Source organism: Camellia sinensis, chromosome 11, assembly GCF_055761805.1.
Source record: "Camellia sinensis isolate YWXY chromosome 11, ASM5576180v1, whole genome shotgun sequence".
Lineage (NCBI taxonomy): Eukaryota > Viridiplantae > Streptophyta > Magnoliopsida > Ericales > Theaceae > Camellia > Camellia sinensis.
In genome coordinates this window covers 109,911,185-109,934,062 of record NC_138971.1, presented here as the reverse complement: position 1 = coordinate 109,934,062, position 22,878 = coordinate 109,911,185, and the positions used below count along the sequence as shown (strand labels likewise).

General features: G+C 37.2%; 1 protein-coding gene across 19 annotated transcripts in view; it reads left to right on the top strand.

The window, feature by feature from the left end:
* LOC114272882 (uncharacterized) overlaps positions 1–22,055 on the top strand; it is a 28,698-nt gene extending 6,643 nt beyond the window's left edge. For 2 of the 19 annotated variants that reach the window (XM_082894479.1, XM_082894478.1), the window contains 9 exons: positions 3,485–3,607; positions 6,456–7,198; positions 7,893–8,027; positions 8,111–9,036; positions 9,172–9,262; positions 9,358–9,453; positions 10,186–10,410; positions 10,515–10,642; positions 10,728–11,059. In XM_082894479.1, coding sequence (XP_082750605.1) covers positions 6,548–7,198; positions 7,893–8,027; positions 8,111–8,926 — 1,602 coding nt within the window. In that variant the 5' untranslated portion in view covers positions 3,485–3,607; positions 6,456–6,547 and the 3' untranslated portion in view covers positions 8,927–9,036; positions 9,172–9,262; positions 9,358–9,453; ... (1 more) ...; positions 10,515–10,642; positions 10,728–11,059. The other 17 variants (XM_082894482.1, XM_082894481.1, XM_082894486.1 and 14 more) reach the window with 17 other exon arrangements.
* The last annotated feature ends 823 nt before the right edge of the window (positions 22,056–22,878 follow it).

Sequence of the window (22,878 nt, the reverse complement as noted above, 5' to 3'; positions counted from 1 at the left end):
CAAGGCTTTGTTTTGGGCGGTCTTTGACTGGTACATTCCTTCTAACATTATCCAGAGGACATATGCATCTGTCTTCTGGGCGACATGGTGGAACACACTGTGGTCTATCCATTGTTTGATCTAACTGACAGTCTTCCGGTTCATGTTTATCCAATCTTCATCCTTCTCTGCTTCTGGTTTAACCCCTTTTAGAGCAATAGGGTCAAACAAGTCTGTACAGTATAGGACGTCTTCCATCTGCGGCTTACAGATTCCATAATTGGAAGCATTCAACTTTATCATAAATCTTGAAGTTGATGTGGATTCCTCCATTGTCTTCTTACTTGTACAAAAAATCTGAATTTGGACAAACGGACTACACCGTTGAGTCCGGAATGGTCAAATTAGCTAGAAAAGCACTTCTCCACTTTTTTAGGGACCTCAATGAAATTTCTTCAAACTCAAGGGGCTGAATTGCAATTTTAGAAACTTCAAGGGCTGAAATGCAATTTATCACAACTTCAGGGGCCAAATTACAATTTCAAAAACTTCAAGGGTTGAAATGCAATTTACCATAACTTCAGGGGCTAAATTGCAATTTTAGAAACTTCAGGGCTGAAATGCACTTTACCATAACTTTAGGGGTGAAATGCAATTTACCAAACTTCAGGGGCTAAATTGTAATTCTAGAAACTTCAGGGACTGAAATGCAATTTACCATAACTTCAGGGGCTAAATTGCAATTTTAGAAACCCTGCTGATGCAATGATGACATCACAGTGACATCAGCTTTCTTCTTCAAATGCTTCGCCAAAATGAAATTTCAGGCGAAATTTTGGCGAATCTTTGGCAAGCTCTATGGCACTCGTTTTAGCTCTGATTTTGACGAATTTCATATCGTCGGAATCGTATCGAAGAGACGCACCTCTTGGTGTGCTCAAAAATTGATTTCGAGTAACTTCGAAATTTGACAATTTTTGAAAAGCACTGTTTTTCTCCAACTGAGGCTCTGATATCACTTGTTAGGATTAGGCACACTTAGAAATCAATCACACACATAGAAAGGAGACACGAGATTTACGTGGTTCGGCAAGAGATTACTCACTATAGAATTATCCCGAATGGAGATTACAACTCACACCTCAACCCTCTATAGAATTCACTCTCTTGCACAGATTATACCTTCTGTGTTTGTTGCTTGTGTTCTGTGTTGTCTGTTTAATCCCTTCCTCATCGCCTCAATTTATACACAAATGAGAGGGAAACAAAGTCAAGGAAGAGGAGTAACCTGTCTGTTGGAAAAATTGGTTTTATAAGGCTTATTTTGGGCTAACTTTGAGCCCAAAATTGAGTGGGCCCTAAACGTCTTTTGGGGTGGGTCCGAAGAGGTGACGTGTTTCGTGCCGCATGGCAAGTCACACGGTGAAGACGGTTCGTCAAAACCATTTATGAGTGAATAGGAAGTTGACGTCGTTTTCGGGTTCGTGGAATGGACAATTAAAGAAGTAAATGTGGGTTTCCTTGAAATGGGTTGTCCCACATTGAAACTTTAATATAGCTTTTGTGGATATATAAACTCTTGGTGTACTAACTTGGGTTGGGCCCCAAGGGGCACCCCAAGTTTGTAGAAGGGAGGAGTTATGGACAAATGCAACCTTGGCTCAAACCACCACACGCGCGCGCGCTGCAGTCCGTCAGACCGGCCGGCCAAGCCAAGCTGTGCCGAGCGCGGGTGTGGGTCGGGTCGGTTCTAATATTAATTTTATTTGAATTGTCCCAGAAATTCTTAATGAAATTAAATTTCAATTTTGTGCCAAAATTGAAATTAATTTTCTGTCCAAAATTTTATCACTTTCAGTCCGAAATTCCACATAGAACTGCTGGTGGCAACGAAAGATATCCATGACCATAGGATACAACTATTTCCAGATTTGTCAAGCGTCTACTTGTACATCGGAAGTGGGGGAACCATATCCATCAAAGTTTCCCCGTTGCAATGTAGACCTAAACCTTTGATTGAAACTGAACTTTCAATTCGTACGTATTCATTCATCAATGCTTTTTTTTTTTTTTTTTCTTTTCCTTTTTCTTTTTCTAGATTGGTTGATTAATTTAATGCTTCGATAGTGTTTGTTTGTAACTTGTACGATCATCAGCAAAATTTGAAGATTTAATGGTAGGTTGCTGTGCAGAAGTAATAGAAAGCCTCTTTCAAATAGTAAATGCTTCGCCAATCAATGAGCTGATTGATTTAAAGCAAAGGGCAAGATCAAAAAAATGGTGGTAAGGACAAACTAAAAAATTTCTTTTCAGATAATATAAATCACATGACAATGCAAAGCCATTCAATCTCATGTAGACATTCTAAGCTCAGACAAATCTTTCATGACCTATGAGCTATGTGAAATACATTTTTTTCACTGTTTTTTTTAGTGTGTATATATATATATATATTGTTAATTCTAAGAAGCATATCTAGGAGGACCATGTCATTTATTAGATAAAGGTCACAAAAAAAAGGTGCTCAACACCAATGATTAAGTTTTTTAAAATTAGTAGAATATTTTGTTGGTCATTATCAGCAATTTATCAACTACAAATGAGGAAGATGGACTCAACAAGTTTTTGGGAAATAAAATTTAGGAAAACCACATAAAGAGTGTCTAGAGAACCTTCAATGGAGGTTCTGCTGCGAATATGGTTGATGAGTCTAGCAATGTTTCCTATGGAACCTGCATCAATGCAGTACTTTGGCACACTATCAGTTTTATGATCATCGCTTCAGTCTAAGTATCTGGGTATAGATACATGTTGCAAGCGTCTCTGTTCAAAAAACAAGGTCAGTTGATACAAATTTAGTGGGCATAGAAAGAAAGAAAGAAAAAAAGAAAAAGAAAAGAGAATCTTATGGTATGGCAGCAACCAAATTTAGTGAAGAAACCAGACACTCAACATAATATCCTTGAAGATGAACATAAGAAATTAGTAATAACATGATTAAGCCAAACACAATTGACTTAAATGTGTTTTGGGACACAATGGTGGACTAGATATTTTTTTTTGAAATGTTTTTTTTTTTTTTGAATTTGCCGGAAAGATTTAAATGAGCTCTTTGCCCATCCGTTTTTCTGGAGCTCAGGGGAGCATGAATCTGTGTTGATGTCAGTGCATATGCACATGCAGCGTCCTCAAGCATCGAAACCCCCCAACATACTGATGGGAGGGCTAGATTTATTGGCCGATGTACTCAAAAATGAATGGGACAAGCAACACAAACATTGGAATGGTCCATGGACGGCGGCTTTCCAAAGTGGGTTTATGATTCCAAAACTATGGAAAAACAAGCACGATGATTTTGAAACGATCATTCGATTGACTAGGAATCTCATGTCACATCACAACAACCATGACTTTTACCTTTATGGGGTTGGTCTCCGAGTTTGTGTTTTGAAATTTGTATATATGTTGTTGATGTATTTATAAGTTTTCCCCATTTTTTGTGCAGAAACAATGGAACTACAGGAAAGATCTATACATCCATTTTATGAATCGAACACACAATCTACGTGTGGCTCTCTTTGACACTATCCAGACAGTCCAAAAAAAGTTTGAGAGGGGGGTTATCAAGGTAAGTTCATTTATTACCTGAAGTCAAAATTTAATTAAACATGACTTTATATAGATTTAGAACAACACAACCACTCTAGGGTTTTAGAAATATATTCTTTCAATAACTCATTCAAAGGTAAAGATTTATGTTCCACAATCTCCATATATATAAATATATATATATATAGATAAGACTAACTGATGTTGGACGGTTATCAACAAATCCGATCAACAAACTAATTGATTCCGAAACCAGAATTTATGAAGAATTGATCTAAAAGAGAAGATAAAAAATATCATGAAGAGCAAGAAAGAATAAGGAAAGAGAACAGGGGTCACGCCTCACAACCTTAACACAAAACGGCCACAACCCACTCGATGGTATTATCTGTTGGAATATGCGAATATATTAGGATCCTATATATTGTGTGTTACGAGATATTAGGCTAATTTTCTCCTATTTTGATTTTTATTTAATTCTACCTTCCTAAATTGTAATCACTCCAATTCAGTATATATATATATATACAAGGCTAATAATGAATTATGATCAAGCCATTCAATTCATTCTCTTCTTCCTGTTTGGTACTGTCATAAAAACTTGTTTAATAATTTTTTTGGTTTATAAATGGTTGTCTCAGTTTATAAATTTGAGAAAAAAAAGTAAACTCAAAAAATGAGTTTACTCAAAAAATGAGTTTACATTGGTTTTTAAACAAAAATTTAAAAATTTGACTAACAAATAAATTTTTTTCAAATAATTTTTTTTTCAATTATTTTTTTTCCAATTAATTTTTTGGGCCATTTTTTGATAAATCCTATTTATAACTGTTTTGTTCCATAAAACCCAAACTATTTCTGAATATTCTATTAGGTCCATTAATTGTTAAAGGACGAAATAACCCTCTCCGCCTCTCCCGCGTGAAACCGATTCTGCAAATACCCATTCCTATTCGAAATATTCAATCCACAAAATTTCCAAAACAAAAACTCAATCCACGAAACGATACTGATATTGCCTCCAGTAACCCTAGATTCACATCGCCTCACCAACGTCCTCGTCGTCCACCGTCGACCATCGACCCCAGATTCCTCTTCGTCTCACCACTGCGAAGCTTCACATTGGAAGGAGGGTGCTTCGTCGTTCGAAGATTCTTGTCGTCCCATTGAGTTTATTTTATCCACTGAGTGTGATCTATACCCACCAACCATGACGAACAAAAGTAAGGAATACCATTCCACCTTCTGCTTTTCAATCATAATGTCATCATTGATGTATACATACACCTTCTGGTTTTCGGATTTGAATTTGTAAACATAGATGTTTTGGAATTAATTTTGTAAAAATAGATGATGTGAACATTCACATTAGTGTTGATTACTGGCTAAACTTACAGTAGTAGACACTGATGTGAATATTCACAGCAGTGTATAATGATGTGAACATTCACATCAGTGTATGATGATGTGAATGTTCATATTACTATCACTGTTGATATTGTTCATTTTTTATGTCCACACAACCCCCAAACTTCACTCAACAATGTGATGGAATGTGATGTAAATATTCACAATGTGACATCAATGTTGGACTTGTTTGTGTTGTTGGGTGTTGTTTGGTGCAGTTGGTTCCCCCCTATGATTTTTAGCAAATTATTACATAATGTGATCACCCATGTAAAAATTCACATTGCCCTCTAACTGTTGTAGTTTTCGGGATTTGTTTTTGCACACATGAATGATCTCAACATTCACATTACTATTGATTACTGGGTAAACTTAGAGTAGTACACACTGATGTGAACATTCACATCATGTGAATGTTCACATTAATGTCAGAACCCCCAAACTTCACTTAACACTGTGATGGAGTATGATATAAACATTCACATTGTGACATCAATGCCTAAGTTGTTTGTGTTATTGGGTGTAGTTTGGCGCTGTTGGTTCCCCCCTTTGATTTTTAGTAAATTATAACATAATGTGATCACCCATGTAAGCATTCACATTGCCCAGTAACTGTTGTCGTGTTCGAAATTTATTTCTCAAACATGGATGATGTGAACATTCACATTAGTATTGAGTACTGGGTAAACTTAGAGTAGTACACACTGATGTGAACATTCACATCATGTGAATGTTCACATTAATGTCAGAACCCCCAAACTTCACTCAACACTGTGATGGAGTATGATATAAACATTCACATTGTGACATCAATGCCCAAGTTGTTTGTGTTATTGGGTGTAGTTTGGCGCTGTTGGTTCCCCTCTTTGATTTTTAGCAAATTATAACATAATGTGATCACCCATGTAAGCATTCACATTGCCCAGTAACTGTTGTCGTGTTCGAAATTTATTTCTCAAACATGGATGATGTGAACATTCACATTAGTATTGAGTATTGGGTAAACTTAGAGTAGTACACACTGATGTGAATGTTCACATTAATGTCAGAACCCCCAAACTTCACTCAACACTGTGATGGAGTATGATGTAAACATTCACATTGTGACATCAATGCCCAAGTTGTTTGTGTTATTGGGTGTAGTTTGGCGCTGTTGGTTCCCCCCTTTGATTTTTAGCAAATTATAACATAATGTGATCACCCATGTAAACATTTACATTGCCCAGTAACTGTTGTCGTTTTCGGAATTTATTTTTCAAACATGGATGATGTGAACATTCACATTAGTATTGATTACTGTGTAAACTTACAGTACTACACACTGATGTGAACATTCACATCAGTGTACAATGATGTGAATGTTCAAATTACTGTCAATGCTGGTTGTTGAATGTTGTTTGGTGCTTCGGGTTCCATCCTCTGTGTTTCAACCAATTATATGTGCTCATTTGAACACACAGGTCTTCCCCATAAAGTTGATGGCAAGCGAAAGCGAGGGGAATCCCGTTCCAAAACCAAGCCTGATCAAACAGCTGTTCCTGAAGAAGTGAACATGAAAAAAGTAAACTACCGGTCAAATATAACTGGATTGGTCAAACTGTTAAAGGATACAAAATTTACAAGTGGCCAATTGAAGTGCCTTAGAAAAACACCGTTCTGGCCATTATTTGATAGCTTGATCAGTAACGAAATCGACCTCAACTACTGCATGAAATATGATGATGTCATTGTACGTATAGTACAAACATTCAAGCAATCTAGTGGAAGGTTTTACATTGGGGATAAGAACATCCAGATTTTTAGAAGCGACGTATCACTGATTTTTGGGGTGGACTGCGACACCAAGTCGATGGACCTCTCTTATGGTGCAAAACCAACAACCGACATCATACACCGAATGTGCAAGGATGTTAGTCGGTTAAGTGCTGCCAAAATACGAGAAATTTTGAGGGAAGCATTGAAGGGCACAAAAAAACATGACAATGAGGAGGTCGCAAGATTAGTTTGCATGTATGCATGCGTCAAGCTATTCTTTTCTACATCCGGAGAAACAATTGGATGGGTTTTCTACTCATGCATGGACCCATTAGACAAGATGATCGAGTATGATTGGGCAGAGAGCATCCGGGCAATCTTGATGGGTTCATTGGGCCAAAACTGTGGAAAACCAGGACGAGTCACCGGATGTGTGATGTTGTTAATGGTAAATCTCATAAAACTTATTCTATGTTTAATATGAACATATACAGGCTCTGGACACTCTGATGTGAATGTTCACATTTCTCAGCTTTGGTGTGGAAGTTGACAACACTGATGAAAACATTCGCATTACTGTTTCAGTAATGTACAAACACACATTAGTAGATGCTGGTGTAAACATTCACATTAACAGATGTGAACATTCACATCAGTTGTACCACTCACATTACTAGATGTGAATATTCACATCAGTAACATCACTCACCATTAGCAAAATGTGAGCATTCACATAATAATAGCACTGACATGAACAGATGTGAACATTCACATCAATAGTATCACTCACGTTAACAGATGTGAACATTCACATCAGTAATAGCACTGACACTAACAGTTGTGAACATTCACGTCAGTAATATCACTCACATTAACAGTTGTGAACATTCACATCAGTAGTATCACTCAACATTAGGAAATGTGAACATTCACATCAGTAACATTACTCCACATTAGCAGATGTGAACATTCACATCAATGGATGTGAACATTCACATCAGTTTTAATTGATGTAAACATTCACATTACTGCCCTAGTGGTGTACTGTGAACATTCACATTACTGCACCAGTGGTGTAAACATTCACATCAATGTTAATTCATATGAACATTCAAATTACTGATATTTGTTATTTGTTTCAGTATTGGCTGTGTGAGCATACAACAATCTTACAACCCCGCAACCCCAATGCCATTCCACGATGCGTAAAATGGGACCTCACAGCCTTACATAGCAACATGAAGTCCATAACTTTGGCTAAGCTAGGTTTAAATGAGGTAGAAGTACAACCAAATATATTGTGCTTATTCACATAGTGAGACGAGGAACTATCTAACTAACATACTGTCTCGAAATGCAGGTATATGGCGGCGAGCTAATGGCATCACCAACTGAAGCGAAGATGTATCGTCATACAAAATTGAATGTGGAGCCAAAACCTAAGATTTTGTCAAGTGCAGTAGCAAAGAAAGATGAAAGCAATGAGGATCAAAGCAAAGACAGTCAACGCAGTGATGACAGGGATGCATTTTCTGTCGGTGCAGTGGACCTGAATGATGTTGGACATTATATCAACCCCAGCTGTAGCACCCCCAATGTTGAGAAAGGAATCATCATAGCACAACCAACTGAGCCCGACATTGTGGAAGTACTCATAAAAGAAAACCAAAAAGCTTGGGCTCTTGTACGGCAATGGGAAGCGAAATACAAACAGTTGGAAGAATCATGGGAGTTGAGGGCAAGGGTGATTGCTGCCCTTGAAGCCAAACTATTTGACCAATCGGGCTCATCCAATGTGGACATGGACATGAAGACTTGCATGGAGTGGAAAGATACAGAAATTCAGCGGCTGACAAAGTTGGTCATCAACTTGGAATGTGAAAAAACAATACTTCAAGACCTTTTTGACGATCAGTCCGTCCACATCATCACTCAAGTTGAAGCACAAAAGGCTCATGACAGCCTTAACAAGAATCCCACTGCAGCATTGGAACACATTATCAGCCCCCCATCAAGGGTAAAGCGCATAAAGCAGAAGGTAAGGAAAGAACACAGGTTGGACGAGTTTGAATACCCCAACCTGCCTGGTCAGAAGAAAGGGAAAGAGGGAGCCGAACAACAATCACATGCAGTCCAAATTGCACAAGATTTAGACAAGCAACCACCAAAAAAGTAGCCAACAAAGTCCAAGAAGTTAACCTTGAACAACAAACTGAAGGTCTGGGCTAACATGAACAAACTCAACAAGCAAATAGTCCAAAATTTGCACAAGAACGGCGGTGCTGAGTAAGTGATCTTACATATCCCCAACTGTTTTTTTTTTTTTCCATCATGTTCAGTTCACATACATACTTAATAAATTAGATCATTTCATAAATGTGCAATGTTGACATTAACATTTTCTGTAATCACAATGCACAGGTTGCTAGTGTGGCGAGGGGACTCAAAGACTAAAGATGTGTATTTTGATGACATCATACACATCATCAAGGAAGAATCAATAACCAACAACGTATGGCAACTGTAAATGTGTACAAAACACACACACTCACACACACAGAGTAAAGACACTGTAAATAATGTACTGCCACCCCTTCGGTTCTGCAGGTGATAGATGCTTATGGTGAAATTCTACTTGAACTACAAGGGCTAGTCAACCCAAGTTTGGAAGATTCATCATTCATCTTTACAAGCACATGTTTGGTAACCACTAGACTTTAATTTTGATTATGTTTCAATACATGTGGATGTTCTTCTCAGCATTACATGCTTACATTGTTAACTTAAATAATAGGCAGATGTGAATGTTAACAACATAAAATGACCTTTGAGAAGATTCACATTGACAGATGTGAACATTAACATCATTCGCATTGAAGATTATATGCTTATTATGTTGATAAACTTAAATGATACACACATGTGAACATTCACATCAGTAATATAACTCACATTAACAGATGTGAACATTCACATCAGCAGTATTACTCACATTAACAGATGTGAACATTCACATCAGTAACATCACCCACCATTAGCACTGACATTAACAGATGTGAACATTCACATCAGTAGCATTACTCACACTAACAGATGTGAACATTCACATCAGTAACATCACCCACGATTAGCAAATGGGAACATTCACACCAGTAATATCACTGACATTAACAGATGTGAACATTCACATCAGTAGTATCACTCACCATTAGGAAATGTGAACATTCACATCAGTAGTATCACTCACCAATACGAAATGTGTTCCATTTGATGTTAGTGATGTGAACATTCACATCAGTAGTATCACTCACTATTACGAAATGTGAACATTCACATCAGTAACATAACTCCCCATTAGCAGATGAACATTCAAATCAGTAACACCAAACATTGATATAAATACTTGGTACATCATTGTATGCCCTTTGTGTGCAGAAAATCATGCAACAGTACCCCCCCCCCCCCCACAAGAGGAATAAACTAATTGATGTGCACATCAAGGAGTATCAAGGCCAGAGATTCTTAATCTTCCCAATGCACGACAACTTTCACTGGACAATTGTTGTGTATGACGTGAAAGAGAATGTATGGAGGCATTATAACTCACTGCGCCCAAGAGAAGGCATACATGACCCACATATTGACAAAGCACAAATACTGGTAAGTGGCTGACAAAAATAATACTTGTCGTGATGTGTAATATTTGAACTTGGACGTATGCCCTATGTTGGTTGATGCCTAATATGAAATTTCATTGTTGGCAGAGGGACTACATCACAGCTTTGGTGCACAACATTGGACCATCATCACCATTATGGACCAATTTATCAAGCCAAAATACTTCGAAAACATTCATATCAGTGGACATCTGTCCTCAGCAAGCATCAAATTCGTAAGCCTAAAATCGATTTCTACACATGTTTCACAACCATTACCCACCTAAATTTCAAAATCTAACAAGAAGTTTGCATTTTCAGGGTGGATTGTGGGCCTGCAGTTTGTTACATCATGAGGGCGCATGTATATCGTGAAGACATTGTTGCCAGCCTAGATCGCTTTGAATGGTGTCAAATAAGAGACTCATTAGTACACCTTTTTCTGAACCACAGAAAGACAGTGCAATGTGAAAACCTATAGGTGGGGGTGTCCACCTATCACTGTTACCCAAATCTGTTATCCACATTTAAGACAATTTAGTTTCAATAGATTTTTCATATTGGAGCAGACTAGCTTAATTGTAAATCAAGTCTATATCACTGCTTGTACAGATATTTTTCAGTCAATATATGTATATGCATTTTCAGGCCTATTTTGCGTTGGTCATGTACATTGAGATTGTATTTTCTTTTTTTTTTTTTGGATACACATGACATGATGTCAATGTTCACATTACAGAATGATCGTACACTTTCTTCTATTTTAAACCATACTACATGGATGTGACTATTGCTTAAAGTGTTCATGTAACACAATATGACAGGTGTGAGTATGATATTTCTTAACACAAGTCAATATTCACATCTAATAATTTGATGATGTGAATATTCACATCATAACTTCTGATTATGCGAATGGCAACAATGATGTCATGAATATTCACATCTTATGAGTTGATGATGCGAATGTTTACATTGATGTAAACATTGTTGTTAACAGTAACAACAATGTGAACATTCCCACCACAGAAATGTTTGAAAGTTGAACAATGTGAACATTCACATAATGTGATTATATTACATAAGTGTGAATGTTAACAGCATGCATTCATCCAAAACACAGCCAACATAAATGTTAGATTGGTACCTTAAAAAAGTAAAAATAAAACACAAATCAAACACTAATGCATTATTATGTTTGCCAACGCAACGTAATCTTATTGCAATCCAATGTTTGCCAACACAACACAATCTTATTTCAAAAATGAATATAAGAATCCAATGTAAAATACAATGTTGAAATGAAAAAAGGTACATCTTATATCGGCTCCGTGCATGATTTTCGATTATGGCTCCCCAACTTATCACATCTCCCGCACCTTATTTGCTTCAGTTTCTCACCCCTTGATGGGATCCTATTCTTCTTCGGCCTTCCGGGTGGTCTTTTCACGGTTGACGGGTATATAGTGAAGTCCGTGGGATCAAAAGGCGGCTTCTCCACCGATGGTATAGGGAATACGGCTCCCGAATAAGCTGCACGATATGTCTCTACATGAAAGTAATGTTCTACACAATCATTGAGATTGTAGCGGCTCTTCTGAATGGCAATAACAGCATGGTCACATGGGAATCCGTTGATTTGCCATTTGAAGCAAGAACATGTACGCCTCGCAACATCAACTGTAACAGATGGTATCGAATGAACTTCAAACACATCCTCGTTGGCTTTGCTAACTTGCCAAGACTTGCTGTCATTGAACGAATCCATAAGCCTTGTTTCGAATGTCGGACAAATAATTTCATTCCATTTATTTGCTTGGTCACGCTGTGCAGACATTTGCCGCATCAACTGAGTACGAATTGTGTCCACCATTTGAGTGATAGGAAGATTACGTGCTTCTTTAATCCAGTTATTAAATGACTCCGCCGCATTGGATGTCATCTCCCCATAATGCATGCCCCTGCACAATATATCACAAACATTGTACAATACGGAATTTAACAGGCCTGACCATTCACGTTGACAGATGTGAACGTTCACAGTACTGACATTAGTATACACTGATGTGAACATTCACATCAGGGTATAATAATGTGAATGTTCACATCTGCTACCAGGTTATAATAATGTGAATGTTCACATTATATGCTTATTACGTTGTCAACTTAAATGATAGACAGATGTGAATGTTAACAACAACAACAAAATATGACACGTGTCAACATTCAAATCTGTAATACATTGCATGACTATTTGACAAATTAACAGATGTGAACATGACATCAGTCATCATTAGCAGATGTGAACATTCACATCATTTACATTGAACATGAAACACAATTCGAAGATTGTCACCATTCTAAACTGAAAATTCACATCACTACCATTCTAAACTTCAAAAATGGAACACCTTAGGAAACTATTATTACCTGAAGTATGAATTTGCCCAGTGCTCAGGTGCTAAGTCCTTGAAAAAATTATGAGCTCGTTGTTTACCCTCCTCTTTTAATTTTGCAAGCTTTTCATGGAACCCTACCACAGTTGGCTCGTAGGCACAGTCACCCAAACTACTTACTAGGTGATCCCTGAATCCATTATCAATTCTTTTCATCCGGTCTCTTAAATTGCTCTTCAAGTGTTGTAAGCAATAACCGTGATGAGCCGATGGGAACACCTTTGGCATAGCTTCTAACAGACCAAGATTACGATCCGAAATAAAAGTAATATGGCGCTTCCCATTAACAACCTTCCCAACCGTGGTCTCTGAATCAACAATTGCAAATGCAACAGGAAACAGACCTACAACACAACACCAATACACAACTGTTCACAATATTCCAAAGTGAATAGAAAACAGTATAAACGAAACAGGTCATGTGAATGTTCATATGTACATTGCCCTCTTTACTATTGCTGTTTTTGGATTCAGGTTTGTAAACATCAACGATGTGAACATTCACATTAACGACCATTAATAATTCATTGTTGATTGTTGAGTCACTGACAATGTTAACATGCACAGTACTGTTCATTAATAGATCAACTAACATTAGTATACACTGATGTGAACATTCACATCAGTCTGTAATAATGTGAATGTTCACATTTCTGTCATTAGCATACAAAGATGTGAACATTCACATCAGTGCATACTAATGTCAATGTTCACATTACTTATAATTTAGCAATCACTCTGTTGTCCAGACTACGCTGCTCAGAGTGAATATTGACATGAATAGACAGCTAAAAAAAACTACTAACCATTGTTTCCGTCTTTCGCCGTTGCCGCAAGTAGCTGACCTTTGTACTTTCCTTTGAGGAATGTTCCATCCAGGAATAATAAAGGCCGACAAGCATTGAACCCAGAAATACACGCAGCGAATGACATAAAGAAGCGACAAAACTGTTGACTACTCGCATCATAGTCAATATTGACATAACTCCCCGGATTGTACGGCATCACGGCATCCGAATACCACCGCAACTGGTCAAACGATAACGAGTGATCTCCATGAATACCAGCCTTTGCTTTCTCCACACCCAACCATACGACATGGTAACTCACATCTAGCCATAATCCCTCTTCAAAATAGTCACCACTTCACACGGCTGAGTCAACGGCTTGTCCCTCACAATTTCAGATATGGTACTCGACACCAAATCCGAACTAACTCGCGGATTCTTCGATGTTCGGACATCCGTGCCACAAGTATGCACATCACTAAACCTCTTGATGTAGAAAAAATCATTTGCTTGTTGTGCTCTACAATGTATAGCCCACAAGCACCCCTTCTCCTCCCGCATCGCACACACAGCAGTAACTCTTGTTGTCTCGTTCTTCACGTATGTGAACTTAAACCCACATTGGATGGTATACTTACATAAAACGTCACGAAATTCTTGTGCACCTCCAACAAACCGTTGTCCTACATGCGTAATACCATTTGCCCAAGGGGCTGACAACACCTTCTCCTTATGGTGGCAAAATCTCTGTAGTGCATCAATTTCATCCTCAACCCCCACACGCAGCAATCCCAAACTACTTGACTGACCAATATCACCTTTTAACTCAACCACAACTTCTACATGTTGTACCCACATTGATTTAGCAAGCAGTACCATGTTCTGAAATTCTGCCTCATTGCCCAATTCACACTTATTAATCCCAGGTAGTTTACAGAACAATGAAATAGAACCAGCAGACAACTCATCCCATTTCTCACACAAACACTCCACCAAACGAGAATAACACATTGCGCGGGCAACATTTATTACAGTTGTACTACAACCATATGTACACACCAATAGCATAAAGGTATCCATCTCCTGTAAAAACACAAAAACACAACAACGAACAGTAATGAAAATCGATATGAAAATTCACATTGTGCAAAAAATAGATGACTACGTGTACAGTTCAAGTGCTAAATCCATAATTCACAATATGAAGATGTGAACATTCACATTAATATTAACAAGATGTCAACATTAAGCAAACATCAAAGTACAATGAGAACATCAACAATCTTCACATAATATAAACAAGATGTTAACATTTACATTGACACATACACTCTGAATTATATCACACACAGAGAGCCTCATTAAGCAAATATCAATTTAAAATGAGAACATCCACATTATTCACATATTCCACATTAACAAAATGTGAACATTCACATTGATATATATACTGATAATCAAATCATCCACAGAGAGCCTCATTATGCATACATCAAAGTAAAATGAGAACTACACATTTAATCAAAATCGACATGAAAATTCACATTGTGCAAAAAATAGATGACTACGTGTACAATTCAAGTGTTAAATCCATAATTCACAATACGAAGATGTGAACATTCACATTGATATTAATAAGATGTTAACATTAAGCAAGCATCAAAGTAAAATGAGAACATTAACAATCTTCACATAATATTAACAATCTTCACCGAGCCTCATTAAGCAAACATCAATTTAAAATGAGAACATCCACATTCTTCACATATTCCACATTCACAAAATGTGAACATTCACATTGATATATATACTGATAATCAAATCATCCACAAAGAGCCTCATTACGCATGCATCAAAGTCAAATGAGAATTACACATTCTTGACATAATACGAATGAACTCCCCTCCACATAACCACGTAAAATACATATAATTGAAAAAACAGAGCATTCAATCCATATAAATCCAAAAACAGAGCATCTGATCCATTATACGAATGAAACCATAAACTGAACATGTATTCATAACCAAATTGATACTAACCTTGATCATGCAATCCTACAATCGTACAGAAAGTTGAAAAAAACTGATTTGAACTAGTTATAATCCGGAAAATGTAACAACCGAACACCCTTCTCTTCGTCGTCTTCACTCGCAAACCACAAAACCAGACTACAACAGCAAGGATGAAACCCTAGCACAACCAATCCTTGTAACGAGCATGCAAAACATAAACGTATCTCTCGGAATTGGATTGATGATGAAAAGCGTAAAATAGAAACTGCCAAACTGCATGAGCGAAGAAACAGGCACCTATTACGTATTAACACTGTACATATATATATACAGGGGCAAAATAGTCCAAGAAATTATATTAAATTAGAAAAATGGACCTTATGGAATAAAAAGAAAAGTTTATGGGACTAATTAGGTTATAATATTCTTTAGTGGACCTAATGGGTTATAACAACTGTAGAATGGATTTATCAATAAAAATTCCTAATTTTTTTAATTAATTATTTTTTTCAATTATAATGTGTATGATCCCATTGTCATAAATAATAAAAAATAAATATAAATATTTTAGGCCTAAACAAACATATTTTTTAGTTTATGTTTTTAAAATTTTTTAAACATTTTGTTCAAACCAAACGCGTTTGTTGTTTATGTTTTTCTAAAAATAAACAAAAATTAGTTTATAAAATTTTTGTAAACATAAACCAAAAACCTAAATGTTACCAAATGCTACCTAACCAAAACTATTACATAAAAGGCATATATATAGCCAACATAGAAAACCCTAATTACGGTATCAAAAAGTGATTATGAACCTAACAAAACTCTAAATTATATTAAGTATCACAAATAAATAAAATGATAAAATCTTTAAGATTTCCTTTATCCCATGCCTTTCTGTTCCAGATCACTAACATAGCTAATAAGGAAATTAAAGAAAAATGAGGAATAAATAAATTTGGACACAAAATCTCCTATACATTCTAGGGTTTCATTTGACGCCTCTTGTGCCTATAATAAGTCTTTATTCCTTTCCTTTCCTTATCCCCATCATTTCTCCCCGGCGAAAAAAGACTCTCATCTGGAGAGTAATGACTAATGTACTGCTAAAAAACATGTGGAATCAAGATGCGGAAATCATCCTTGGTGAGCCATGTATTCTCAGCAGCGGGCTGATTCTTCCAACGCACAAGATAATGTCAAGAACCACCACAGGAAGAACGAATATCCTGAGTGTCAAGGACCTCCTCAATCTAATTAGCATGAAACTGTGGAGGTGGTGGAGGACGAGGAACAACAACTAGCACGTATAGAGAAGGAAAGTCAATAGGCAAACCTGCAGACAAAGTGGGAGGCTCAAAGGTACCTCGGTAAGGAAACAAATCCTCAACATTAACAACAAGACTAATATTCATATCCGAAGGCAAATCAAGCAAATGTGCATTAGGTCCAAGTTTGCGAATGATACAAAAAGTGGCTCAAGCATGAAGTTTTTTGAAAGAATGTTTAGGATGGTAAAGGACTTTTACCAGTAGACCGATTGACTGAACTATTGTAAGCAAACTCCGTAGTTCGCAACATTAAATCCCAATTTCTTGGTTTTTCACCCACAATGCACCGAAGCAAATCACCCAAACTCCTATTACCAATTTCAGTTTGCCCATTAGTTTGAGGGTGAAAAGCTGAAGAAAATTGCAATGTAGTGCCAAACAATTTCCAAAGTGTCTTCAAAAAATAACTAACAAACTTGACATCCCAATTAGACACAGAGGGTACCAATTCTCAAGCCAAAGGAAGGTGGATTCTCCATTGCCATAGCTTCTCTTCTTAAACTGAAAAGTTTTCTCACTGTCCAAGACACATAAGAAGGCACCTGCATAGTTCAGAAGCATTTAGATTTGATTATATGTGGGTGAATCCACTTCACCCATAGGATATCCGACTTTTTGCAAAGAGCCCAATGGAGTTACGTAATTGCAGCTCAACTCCAATGAATACTCGTTTTAATTCCCAGACCTCCATCTTTTGGACAGCAAACATGTTCCCAACGGACTTTAGCATGAGCAAAGTGATTATCAGCCCCTTACCAAAAGGAAGTCTCTCATAATGGCCTCTATATCTTTCAAGATTTGCTTAGGAAGGATAAAAATTGACCAATAAACTTGAATGAACAAGTTGGAGCCTACCACCATAAGATAAAAATTTAGTTGTCCAGCTGCAGATTCTATTTATCATTCTTTCCTTAAGCTGCTCACATGCAGCTCTCAGTCCAGAAGTAATTAGAGTGACACCTAAAGTATTTAACTGGAAGTTTTCCTCCTGGTAGCAAAGTGGACAATAGATCAGCCTTGGCTTCAGTACTAACTCCACAAAAAAATACCAAACCTTTTTGAAGATTAGGTTGAAGACCAGACAATAGCTAGATTTGGGATAACACACACTGAACAATTTGAAAAGAACCCCTATCTGCTCCACATAGAATGAACAGATCATCAACAAATGCCAATTGTACAAGATTTAAGGCTTGACATTTCCGATGGAAAGTAAAACCACCTTCTCTCTCTTTGCTGCAGCATGCTGTAGAAACACTCCATCACAATGAGAAACGAGCACGGGGACATAGGATCACCTAGCCTTAGACCCCATTTTGCAGGAAAAAAAAAAAGTAATTCTCCATTTATTACCACCGAGTACATAACACTGGAAACGCACACCTTGATCCAACCAACAAATTGAGCAGGGAATCCCATATGTATCATAGTTACCAACAAAAATTCCCAATCGACCAAGTCCTAGGCCTTCATTAAATCAATTTTGAACACACACCTTGCTGGTCCTTCATTCTTGTGATATCCTCTAACAATCTCGTAAATCAATAAAATGTTGTCAACTATTGATCTATTCTTAACAAATGCTGATTGTGAGGATTGATAATGTTGGGGAGAATTCTCTGCATTCTTCTAGCAATAATCTTTGCAACACATTTGTAAGTAACATTATAGGCCTAAAATCCTAAACCATAATGGGGTGTTTGATCTTAGGAACCAAGGTGATAGCGGTACTATTCCAAGCTCTTAACAAATGGCCCGAGGAGAAAAATGCTTTAACCAATGTTCTCAAATCCTGCCCAACCACATCCCAGTTTGCTTGGTAAAATTTGGCATTAAATCCATCTGGTCCTGGAGCTTTCTCAGCTTGAATGGAGAACAAAGCATTCTTAACTTGCAGCTCTGTTACCTCCTTAATCAAATCTGCTTTAATATCTTTGTGAATTTGAGGCAGATGCAGAGAGCTAATAAAATCCAGAGCATCAGAACTATGAACCATCCTACAGCCCAACGAATTCTTATAGAAAGTCAACCAAAATTGCTCATATGATAAAATTAAACAAAAACACAAAGAAAGCTAAAATACTTATTTCTTTAACTATTTTAATGTACAATCTTACCAACTTTTAATGTTTGTAAGTTTTTCATTCTGTAATAAAATTTTATGTGTTTCCCATAGTTGCATTCGAAAGATAACAATAGAAGAATGATAGTTTTATTTTTGATTTTTGTATCAAATAGTGTTTTTTTTTTTTTGTAGAATTGAATTCCTAAGACTGTTAATTATGAAGAATTTAAATATGTTATGCAATTATGATCTTTTTTATGTATTTGTATTCATTTTGTCATACCTTGTGCTACATATGTTTGTTCATTGAATAATTTATGGTGCATATTGATTGCAAGACTGGATACAACAAATTGGAAAGCTGCTTTCAATTCAATGTTACCTAAAGGTTTGAATACGTAGTAATGAATTAAAAATAAATAAATAATACCAATAGGTCCTACTTTTGGAAATTATTACCCATTAAGTCTTATTGATAAGTGGCAGAGTGGCCTTGTTGCTACAATCCACTGAGATTCAGCCTTGCGTTGCTCCGATTCATCGCTCCGATTCATCCCTTCCCTTTCCCAGTCTCTCCTGCGACCGGCCTGCGTTGTTGCCAAATCATAGATATTGCCAGACTTCAAAATGATTGTTATCATTAGACGTGCGTTGCGTGCGAAGGCGTGCGCTCAACTCGCGCACCGCGGTCAAAAGATCGTCACACGGGAGGCGCACAAGCCACGCTGCACAGGCCGTGCGCAGGCCAAGCTGCTAGGGCCGCCTGCAAGCTAGGCCGCGTAGTTCGCACGCAGGCTAGGTTGCCATGCTGTCTAGGCTGTGGGCATGCCATGTTGCCAAGGCCGTGCGGAGGCCAGACAGCCAGGTTGACTAGGCCGCGGGCACACCTTGCTGCCAAGTCGGCCAAGCCACGAGCATGCCATGCTGCAACGTCAACGGTGCGAACCTGGATGTGCATGCCAACCTGGCTTGTGCGCGGCCTCTAGGCAACATGGCATGCTCACGGCCTAGCCAACCTGGCTACCTGGCTTGCGTGCGGCCTTGGCAACATAGCGTGCCCGTGGCCTAGGCAACATGGCAGCCTGGCCTGTGCGCGGCCTTGGCAGCATGTCAAACCCGCGGCCTTGGCAGCATGCCAGCCTGGCCTGCACGCGTCCTTAGTAGCGGCCATGCATTGTGGCCTTGGTTGTGCTGCCTTGGCTTCGGCTTGCGCTGCTGCCTGGCTTCTCTTTGTTTTCGCACAATTGATCATCGTGCTTGGTTGAAAAGTCAGTGGCGCGAAGCTACCTTGCGCTGGATTATGATTGAACGCCTAAGTCAGAATCCGAGCTAGAAGCGACGCATGCGCCTGCTGCCCGTTTGCCGACCCGCAGTAGGGGCCGTCCGGCCCCCAAAAGGCAAATCCCTATGGATATTTTGCTTGAAGTTGAGAAATGCTTTCAAGTTCCTGCTCTATGTTCTTATTGGAAGTGAGTATATACATATATATATCCATTCATCAATCCCATGTATCTGTTTGTTCAAAATATTTATTAACATTGTTCATCCAACAACGGCAAATTCAATACTCAAAAAGTATTCTTTTTTGCCTTGTTCTATTGTTCCTCATTTACTATGCAAGCTATTTAACATGGACAAATATTTCAAAATATTTTACTACGATGGATGTTATTTCTTGGGAAAATTGCATAATGCAATTGTGTTAAATAGTAATGACTATGACACATTTACTCTTCATGCAAGATGATTGTGTTAAATAGTAATATATGGAACCTATATTTGTCTTTATCATTGGACTGTCATTTAGAAGGCATCTTGCTAATGCCTTATATTACATGAACTGCCGGCCTTATGAACTGGTTATTTATGTTAATTGTTTACTAATTACTAATGTTTGAGTTATATTTTTTGTTATTATGTCAAGTCTCTGTTCTGGTTGCATTTTCTCTGATTGGAATTTTTTTGCTTTCTATTTGTATAGTGTGTATGCTGTAATATAGGTTTGTTTATACTCAGGAGGATTTTGTTCTCTTGAAAATCTAATATTGATGGAAATGAACTCTTTTTTTTACATGCTTAATTAGCCGCCTAGATTAAGGTTCCATGGTTACATCTGAATTTGAATTTTGTGTTTACTTGTAATTAGGATTAACATGTCAATGGGTTCAAACAATGAGGCTGGATTCTTGCAAAATAAACGATGCAAATGTGGGAAAAAAGCAACAGTGTCCATATCAGAATTAGAGAGAAATCCAGAGAGGTTGCATTTCAAGTGTGCAGATAAGATTTGTGACTACCATGCATAGGGAGCGGCTCCTACTAGGAATGCATCAAATATCCAAAGGAGAAGTAAAGCTGTTCATATGAAGGATGAAGCTGAGAGGGTATGATTATGATTTTGAGAGAAACAATGAAGTTATGAATAGATTGGAACGACTTGAGGCAAACCAAGAAGCTATGAAATTCATTGGGCTTGTTTGGTTTGTTTTTGGGAGAGTTGTTTTTGAAAAAAATTTTGGGAAGAGAGTTTAGAATTTTTTTTGGTTTGTTTGGTTGTATATTTTGGGAGAGTTGTTTTTTTTGGAGTTTGGGATGATTTAATATTTTGGGAGAATTTGAGTAGATGTGTGTGAGAGAAAAAGTGATTGAGAAGGAGAGAGGAGAGAAAAAAAGTGATTGATTGATGTATAAGAGAGAGAAAGTGATTTTGGAAATTTTTTGAAAAAAACTCAAACCAAACAATTTTTTTAAATTTTTTTTCTAAAATTCATCTTCCAAATGCAAACCAAACATACCCATTATCTTTACAACCATAGTGATGATTGGTTTTACCATGCTAATGGTGCTGCTCTACTGAATGTAACCACTTCTAGTGAATGTAATCACTACTTGTAGAACTTGTATTTGGGTTGTAAAGCTTACACTATGGGTTTTGATATGTGCATGTAAAATCCAAACAATGCTTAATTAATAAAGTTACCTATGCTATGTCAATTGTGTTGATTCTAAATCTTAGTTATTTGAGAATTGTAGATTCCTAACAAAATTTGGATCAAATTGGGTGTTATTTATAATTAACACCTAACATATCCCCCAGAATGCCCACAGTGACAACATCCCTTTATTTTCCTATTACTTACTTAAGTGTAGTGTAAAACTATTGAATTCAAAATAATATGATGCTTAATCACTTTCTACTTCTTCCAATTCTCAACCTTCTCTAGGACCCGATACATTTTTCAGAATGACTACTCCAGCCTATCTTTGTAGTTCTAAATACACAAAATATTATAGAATTGAGCTGCACCATATACAAAAATATGCACACAAGGTTTGTCATACAAGTTTGTCAATCAATATGCACACAAAGTTTGTCATACAAGTTTGTCATATGAATGCACTCTTGAGGCACAAGGTCATGATTATGGTGTTCAATAAAATCACAAACAACATATGTTCCTAAATTTCTATCTAACTTGATACAAAATGGGGCACCACAACTACATCTCACCTCTTGTCTTGGAAATTTTACTAGTGGATCTCACTTGTCAATACTCTGACTTCTCTCTTTGTAACATACAAAAGTCTGTGAAGTTATTTCCTTAGTGTGTTCGTTCTTGTGTGCATACGCATTTCTAATACTAAAGTCCACCTTTCCGCTATAGGTATTGTAAAAGTCATATGCAACTTGTTCAAGTCAAATGAAAGTCAAATGACATGCCCAATTTCGGCTTCCAACCACAATTGGCCAACTCATTAATAACATTATTTTCTTCCATTATTTGCAATTCAATAGCATACAAATAATAACAACAAC